Source organism: Eimeria mitis, genomic scaffold (genome assembly GCF_000499745.2).
Source record: "Eimeria mitis Houghton genomic scaffold, Emh_scaff847, whole genome shotgun sequence".
In the NCBI taxonomy this organism is placed as follows: Eukaryota; Apicomplexa; class Conoidasida; order Eucoccidiorida; family Eimeriidae; genus Eimeria; species Eimeria mitis.
The window spans coordinates 6,171-14,880 of record NW_013576234.1 but is presented as its reverse complement, the minus strand read 5'-3'; the positions used below and the strand labels follow the sequence as shown (position 1 = coordinate 14,880).

Below are 8,710 nucleotides of genomic sequence, written 5' to 3'. Positions count from 1 at the left end.
CTGCTGCTGCTGCTGCTGCTGCTGCTGCTGCTGCTGCTGTTGCTGCTGGGGGTTGATGCTGCAACACCACATAACTCTGCGCTCAAGTCTAAGAGGGTCTGTAGGAGGTCCTCTTCCTCTGTCTCCTGCTGTCTCCTTTCTGTCTCCTTTGTCTCCTTTTGTCTCTCTTCTGTCTCCTTTTTCTCGTTCTGTATCTTTTGTGTTTTCTTTGTGGTGATGAGCTGCAGCAGCTCCGCTTTAAACTCCCCATGAAGAGTTAAGTAAAAGAATAGCTCCAATAGACAAAGTCCTAGTTCTGCATCTATCTGCTGCTGCTGCTGCTGCTGCTGCTGCTGCTGTTTCTGCTGCAGTGTCCGCTGCTGCTGCTGCTGCTGCTGCTGCTGCTGTTTTTGCTGCTGCTTATACTGCTTGAACGGGAGCAGCAACTCCTGCAGCAGCTGTATGAAATTAACCTGCTGCAGCAGCTGCTGTCTTAGTTCTGCACTGTGGCAGCAGAAACGAGAAACAGCAGCAGCAACCTTGCAGCGCAGCAGCAGAGGTGTATGTTTGTTGCTGAGCAGCAGCAGCAGCTGCTGCTGTTTATTTTCTTCTATTAGTTTATGTCTTATCTCAACAAAATCAAGACAATGAACAAGCAGTGCTGCACCTACTTGCTGCTGCTGCTGCTGCTGCTGCGTCCCCGCTAATCCTGCTGCTGCTGCTGCTTCTCCTGCTGCTGCTGCTAGTATATGCGGCAGCAACCCGTTGCTGATGATGAAGTCTCTCGCACTGTCTCTGTCTGCTGTAATTAAAAATAATAAAAACTTAAACCCCACAACTGCCTCCATTTGTTTACTTTTGTCTTTGCTGCAGCAGCAAGATAAAAAAGGAGACAGCAGCTGGTCTGTGAGTCTCTGTATATCTACTCTGTCTCCTTCTGCTCTTTCTTTGTCTCCTAACAAACGCAAAAGAGAGACAACAGCAACCTCCACGCTTCNCTGTCTCCTTCTGCTCTTTCTTTGTCTCCTAACAAACGCAAAAGAGAGACAACAGCAACCTCCACGCTTCGCTCCAGTGCTTCCTCCTCTTCTCCCTCTCCCCCCCTGCTGCTGCTGCTGCTGCTGCTGCTGCTGCTGCTGCTGCTGTCTGCTGCTGCAGACAAGAGCCCCAATGCTGCTTCTAGACATTTTTCTATGCCGTGTCTTAGCGCGAGTGCTTTTGCTTTGAGGCCTAAACGTCTCCTTGCATCTGCTGCAGCAGCAACTGCATGCAGTGCTGCAGCAGCAACAGCAGCAACATTATAACAATCTACAGCAGCAGCAACTGTCTCCAAAAAGGAGACATCATGCTCAAACGTCTCTGCTTCACATTGTTTTATACAGCCAAACAAACGCAGCAAAAACACAGCACTCAGACCCCGCCAGTTACTATCCTCAACCCCTTTCCTCCCCCTGCCCCCGCTGCTGCTGCTGCTGCTGCTGCTGCTGCTGCTGCTGCTGCTGGGAGGAGACTGCAGCACAGCAGCAAAGTGATCTGGGGGGGGCGGCAGCAACCCCTGCCGCAGCAGCCGCCGGAACGACTGCAGCAAGTCCTCAGAAGAGAGACAACGCCGCAGCGCGTCGCGGCAGAGCTGTATGGAGACAGGCAAAGACAAGGGTTTATTCAGCTGCAGCAGCATATCACCCCTGCTGCTGCTGCTGCTGCTGCTGCTGCTGGGAGAGTCTGAGGCACTCAGAGGGTTGTACTGCACCAACGAAGACAGCAACGCCCACCCAGCTGCCTCCACTACTGCTGGGACAGGCGCTGCTGCTGCTGCTGCTGCTGCTGCTGCATCTGCTGCTGTTGCTGCTGCTGTTGTTTTTGCATCTGCTGGAGCAGTAGTAGCACCATCAGCAGCAGCATTGGTAGTATCAGAAGGGTCGGTTGCTGCTGCAGCAGCAGCAGCAGCAGCAGCAGCAGCAGATGCTGCAGCAGCAGCTGTCTTTTTAGCATTCTGCTGCTTAAGGAAATNGCAGCAGCAGCAGCAGCAGCAGATGCTGCAGCAGCAGCTGTCTTTTTAGCATTCTGCTGCTTAAGGAAATTCGCTAGCTGCTGCAGCAGCCCTTGCTTGGCCATGGTCTCCTGCATGCTTTGTCTTTGTTGTATTAATATCTCTATTTGTCTCAGTGCATGCACTCTGTTTTTTTCTGTTTCTTTTGGGTTTAGAGCTGTATCTAGGAGAGATGAAGGCATGCTGCTGTGAGCTTGCTGCTGCTGCTGCTGCTGCTCAGCCTCACGCAGCTGCTGCAGCAGCAAACCTGCTTCTTTGTTCTTTGGCTCCAGCTGCAGCAACCGATGCACAGAACGACCAGCACCTGCATAGTCCCCCAGCAGCATAAGAGCTGTTGAGTGTCTATATAAAGCTTTATTATAATTCGGCTGCAGCAGCAGAGCAGCAGCACTGTCTGCTGCTGCTGCATCTGCGTCTTGCTGCTTCAGGCGGCACATAGATCTGTTGCAGTATGCTGCTGCTAGCAAAGACTTAAACTCTGCATCCTCGGGTGATGAGCTTCCTGCTGCTGTTGATGCTGCTGTTGCTGCTGTTGCTGCTGTTGCTGCTGCTGCTTTGCATGCATCAATCATCCGGGTGTATGCAGCACTGGCGCCCGCGAAGTCCCCCTCCTTGAANCTGCTGCTTTGCATGCATCAATCATCCGGGTGTATGCAGCACTGGCGCCCGCGAAGTCCCCCTCCTTGAACAGGCGGTTGCCTTCCTCCTTAAGGCTATGAACAGCAGCAGCTGCTGCTGCTGCATCTCCTGCTGCTGGTCCGGACCCCTCTGCTGCTGCTGCTGCTGCAGCAGCACCAGAAGCAGGCTCACCAACAGCGCGAAGGGAAGCCATCTCGGGTGTGTACTCCTGGGGGGGGAGCAGCAGCAGCGGATATTCAGGAAGAACAGCGTTGCCGCTGCTGCTGCTGCTGCTGCTGAGGTTGCTGCTGCTGCTGCTGCTGCTGCAGAGGGCCTCTGTCGGTTCTCCCGCTCCTTATGCGGCCGGCACAGACTTCATGGCAGCAGCAGCGCTGGGTTTTTCTGTATGAGCAGCAGCAAGGTGGGGGGGCGAAGCAGAGAGAGGAAGACAGCAGCAGCAGCAGCAGCAGCAGCAGCAGGATATATTCAACTGCTGCTGCAGCGACAGCTGGCGAGCCGGTCGTTGGGCTCGGGTGTATAGGCAGCGTCGTGTTGATGTTTTAAAAGGAAAAAGGAAACATAAAATTAGTTTTAAAAAAAAGTTTTATTGAAACTTATCTAACAAAAGAATGCAGCAACGGAGCTGTACATACACTCGAACTCAGCCAGCCGCCGCAGACCCAGACGAGGCCGGCCTACTATCACCAGAAATGTATATAATATTATTCTTAGTTTTATACATTTTTTATTTATTTTTTCTTTTTATTTATATTGCTTATCCTCTATTCTCTTCGTTTCAGTATGAGAAGGCTATCAACAACGCAGCAGCAGTACAGGCGGGTCATCTGCTGCCGCCGCCTGTCTTGCTGCTGCTGTTGCTGCTGCTGTTGCTGCTGCTGTTGCTGCTGCTGCTACTGCTGCTGTTGCTGTTTGTGCTGCTGCTGCTGGGTGTGCAACCCGGATATATTAGCTGCTGCTTCAAGCCACTGTATAGACAGAGAAACTCAAGAGCTACAATGTAATTATGAGGGGCCCATCGGAGCAGCACAGCTGGGGGCCCTAAGAAGAAGCAGCAGCACGCTCAGTCTGCTGCTATTATACTGCATTTGCTAGTTAGCTACAAGCTAGCCGCATAGGCAAAGCCACAGCTCACCAGTTGCGTACAGTGTCAGTGCATGCATGCACGCGGCACCTGCGCGCAGTTGTATTTGGGTTTGTCTTGCATCTGGGGCTGCAGCAAACTCTGCAGCAGCTCACTATAGGCTGACTCTTCTATCTATCTCCAGGCTTTCGTGTTGCTGTACCCAACATGAAAAATATTTCAGATATGAGCTCCAAAGAACAGCTGAGCCCCCCCTTTGATACCGGGAAATATTTTGCTTCTTTGCAGCTTCTCTTCTAAGATAGAGAACTATGGCTAGTGTTAGTAACAGCTCGTCGTTGCCTGGGGTAGGCGCCAGAGGCGGCCTCTATCGCCACACTCACGGGGCTTGTTGCATATCACTGATTAGCCATGAAAGCGCTTTGTAGAGAATGGAAGGGGAAACATGTAGCTATACTCCTAAAATTGCTTTTTTTTTTTTTAATTCAGATATTTCTTCCTCTCCTGTAATGAAAGATTATCTCTATCTGCTATCCGGTGTGGATGCGGCCAGTGTGGGGCTTTCGTCTCATTGGAACGAGCGCAGTGTCCCCAACACCTCCAGCCAAAAAAAACTCAACCACGAACCCCATTCATAAGCAGTGCACTTGTCTACGCCAGAGGTAGTGGGGACATTTCTTTGTTCTCTATAAGCGTCTGTGAAAAGCAGTTGAAGTGCTACAGTTGCTACTGGCGCCATATCTATTACAGAGCTGGGTCACAGTACCATAAGGAAGGGCTCGTACGGTGGGCAAAATTAAAAAAAACAAAATGAGATATATGCGGCTTGCAACTCACTGGAATTTCCGCATGCGGTCTCCAGAGGAGAGGATTGATGCCTTCCTACCAGAAATCTTTGTGAGGCTGCACATCGCAGCGAGCTCAACAGTACCTGCATCCACTAGGATGAAAGAAACGGGATCTGTGCTCTGAAACGAGGACGGAGCATTGAACATAGTTTAGTGGCCCTTCTGGAAATGACGGAGAAACGCATGCACTTCCTTGTGCCGGCCTTTAGAGCTGCCAAAAGCCCAGCGTAGGGGATTCAATCCAGCTAACAGCCGAGGAGCAGCAGGATTAACCCACCGTTTAAGGAGGCGTTCTCAGATGTACTCAATAACAGAGAGCTCTCAAGGGACTGTGCACCAGGGAGGCGCCTAGTACACCTCAACTAACTGGCTCCCGGAGATAGGGGTTGGGCTGATGGTCTCTCGGCAGGTTGGCGAGACAAAAATGCTTCGCCCAACACAGAAATTTTGCACAGAATGCACGATCACGTTTTGCCGGGCCATAACGGGGTCGATACCATAGCCAAGCGGGTGCCCCGCGATGCACCCCTCAGCCCAAAGGGATGAAGTCACTTGTCGGGAATATCAGCAGCTGAAGCAGAGGAAAAATATTGGGCCACGACACTTGAAGAATTTTCCGATTATTAGATGCGCCGGCAGGAACATTGCTGTGGGGTTCACAGCGTGCGCCCCGACTGCCAGAGGCTTCGACTGCGCTTAGATATGCCCACTTCCTCCCCCGTGCGAGATCAGATGCAGCAGTGGGAGTAGCCCATCTGCTCGTTAACCACCTCGTTAACCACGTCTAGAAGCTCCACAGTTTTTCCAAAACACTACTGGTGGAGGCCCGGAGTTCCCGCATCGCTCTTCTCCGTCTTCCGTGGTTTACATCAAAACATCGTTGGTCCACCTCATTGTGGATCTGGCTGTTGCCAAGCTTCATGAGCCTGCAGCATCAACGACGTTTTGATGTAAACAACGGAAGACAGAGAAGCGCCAATCCCACTTCTCTGTCTTGCACCATTGCTTGCAGCATCGCAGGATCGCTGGATGCGTGAAGAAAGCAGAAGAACCCCATACAACTGAAACATCACCTATCAGCTGCCACGTTTAACTCACGAGACTTCTCGTAGAAAGGAGCGCAGAAGAGGGCGAACACAACCAACAGGTTGGCATCCGTTCGTTATGGCCCTCTGCTGTTCGCTATCCTTTTGATGCATTAGCTTAGATTCTAGACTTACCTTCAACTTAAAAAGGATGATATTAACCCACTTATATGGCTTCTCTAGAGCGGTTAGGAGATTCACAGCTATTCTCTCGAACTCTATCGAGAAAACGGCAACAACCTCACCGTGAGCGGGAACTACTGGAGGAGACTGAGCTCCTGTAGCCACGTGTAAGAACCCGCAGAGGCCACAGAAACGAAGAAATTATTATTACTTTAGATTGTCAGGATATATAAACCGCAAGTGAGTCTCTGATCCACGGTGTTTGGGAGCAATTTGTCAAGAGCATCTACGTGTCAGAGGCAGCGACTGCCCGCGCCGATTTGGCCGGCAAAGCTCATGTGGGGACTACACTTAGCCATTCGTTTGATAGTTGCTTTGCTACGGCAAAATAGATGCTCAACTCTTTCTATTTATCTGTACCTTTGCCCTGGTTGCTTCTGCCCAGGATATGTACTGTTGCCACCGGCTATTGCAAGCCCCCCAGCGGCGCCGACAACACTACCATCCTTCCATATTTTGGTTTGGGAGCTGGTGGGTACCCCGCCTTTTCGTTCACTAATGTTACACGCTGGTCGCAGTATAATGCATGTTTTTAAGTAGTTTGAGATCTCCGCATAAATGAGGGGCATCTACCCAAATCAAATGGCACAGATTTCCGTTAACGAGTAGTAAACAAAACGCCGAACGGCCCCACAGGTACTGCGTACGGGCCAGCAGCGGAAGCAGATAATCCAAGAAACCTCTCAGGGTAATGTTCACCAATCTTCAGTGCTGACCACGCACGCGAGACTATCTGCTGCTTGGGGGACGGAAGAAGGAAGACCGAGTATGGCTTGTGTGAAGTTCGTTTCTGTACTACTATTTGCATTTAGGCAGTGCATTGAGGGCCGGATAAGTGGTTGACGACTGTATGCAGCATTAGCAGATGCAGAAAAGTGAAAGCAGCTGTTTGCTCGTGGGGTTGGCATGCGGCAGCTCTTGCAGCAAGGAGCTCTGCAGCTCATGACGTTCTGGCTCGGCTCCGCTCCAGCCCAACACAGTCACGTTACAGGACAACTGAGGACCGGAGAAAAGCTCATTTGCTTCTGGTGAATACTGATCTAGGTCGATGACCTTGGTGCAGGGCCCGGTGATCATCAGCTAACATTGAGGACTCGTGTTGCAATGCGTGCTTTCCGACAGTCAAACGAGCTGCAACAAAGAGAAAGAGTCGATGTAAGAGTTTCTCCCAAGCAGCTGACGTCTCTCCCTTGTCTCCAAGCATCCTGGGGGCTCAGTTCAGGGCCTGGATTTGCGGGCGAGGAGGCAGCCTGAGAGGAGTTGCAGTGCACCTGGCTGCAGCTGGCGGTGCAAGCCAGCCTGGGGTGTGAGCTCAAGCAAGCTTCAACAAAGTTCCCTTTAGTGTATGTTTTATATCTGTAGACATGTATAGAACATTGATATTTACATGCATGCAACGTATTGAATATTTCTGTGCTAACTTGATGCAGAGCATATTACTTGTGTTGCATATGTCTTGGACCCCAAAGTTGGTTTGCTGCAGAAGTAAGAAAAAAAAAAAAAAAGAGAAACGAAGAAAATGTCCGAACCAGGAATCGAACCTGGGTTTACACGGCCACAACGTGTTGTCCTAACCTCTAGACGATTCGGACCAAGTATGGGGCTTTGTTGCTGGGTGTTGTTACTGTATACAGTTGAAGTATAGTATATATATTGGGGGCTGGGGCTGAGCTGGTGTGTAGGTTGCGGGAATAAAGTGGAAAATATATTTGTATAAAACAACAGAAATATATTTAAATTATTTATTATAAAAAGAAAAACACAAAAGCAACAAACACCACTGCACCATGCATGCACAGTGCGAGGGGTCAACNTATTATAAAAAGAAAAACACAAAAGCAACAAACACCACTGCACCATGCATGCACAGTGCGAGGGGTCAACTCAGGGGCTGGACGAAGAGGCAGGGAAGCCCCACTGCAGCAGCAGAGAGCGTAGCCGCCAGTGTTGTATTTTTTTGCGTTTATTTCTGAATTTTTAATTCAATAAGAAATTGTTGGAATATAAATATATATATAGGTAAAGAGAAACAAGCGATACGACCTCATATACTTGAGCCCCACTCTGCTGCTGCTGCCGCCGCGGTTGCAGCACAGAGTGCTTCTTGCTGCTGGTAGCTGCTGCTGTTGCTGCTGCTGCTGGTGTTGCGGCTACTTTTTCTGCTGTTGTTGGGGACTTACTCAGCTTTGAGTGTCCTCTGCGGGAGTCTGCTGTTGCAGATAGAGCTGTGAACTGCTGCTGGGGTGTACGTACACCGCGGCGAGCTCCAAGTTGCCGAAGCTTTGCTTTAGGTGCTGCTGCTGCTGCTGCTGCTGCCTCTTCTTCAAGACGCCATACTTCTGCCTGCTGCGCATCCTGCGGATGTATCATTAGAGCGGTTCTCGGCGGCCTTTGGGTGTTCCAGCTGCTGCTGTTGCTGCTGGTGTGCGGCTGTTTGTTGCTGCTCTTTTCTCGCGGTCGTCTTGGTTTTGCTGTTGCAGCTGCTGCTGCTGCTGTTGGAGCTGCTGCTGTTGCTGCCGGGCGGTGACATCGACGGGATCGCTGCTGCTGCTGCTGCTGCCTCTTCTCTGCAGCTGTAGTAGTGGGTTGTCTCTATCTGCTGCTGCTCACCGAGGCTGCGGTGTATTTGCTTTCTTCGTATAGATATTTCTGCTGATAGTTAATTCCTAGACAGAGAGAACATGGCATCTACAGAAGCAAGTCTAGCTGCTGGAGCTGCTGCAGCAGAAGCATTGGTGGCAGCAGCAGCAGCAGCTGCAGCTGCTCAGCACGACCAACAGCAGCATTGGGGTATAGAGGGTTCTTCTGGTGGTGGTGATGATAAGTGTGGTGCAGGTGGTGCAAA

At 50.8% G+C, this 8,710-nt stretch overlaps 2 protein-coding genes across 2 annotated transcripts in view; one reads left to right on the top strand and one right to left on the bottom strand.

The window, feature by feature from the left end:
- Positions 1-934: 934 nt before the first annotated feature.
- EMH_0023760 (TPR domain-containing protein, putative) lies at positions 935-2,661 on the bottom strand (the record flags this gene model as incomplete). The annotated part of the gene is given in 4 exon segments (XM_013502192.1): positions 935-976; positions 980-1,908; positions 2,277-2,646; positions 2,650-2,661. Coding segments are annotated over 4 exon segments (1,353 nt in total).
- A 6,021-nt stretch (positions 2,662-8,682) lies between these two features.
- EMH_0023750 (uncharacterized protein) overlaps positions 8,683-8,710 on the top strand; it is a gene marked incomplete at both ends in the record, with an annotated part of 4,971 nt that continues 4,943 nt past the window's right edge. The window contains one exon of the mRNA XM_013502191.1: positions 8,683-8,710. Within this exon, the coding sequence (XP_013357645.1) occupies positions 8,683-8,710 (28 nt within the window).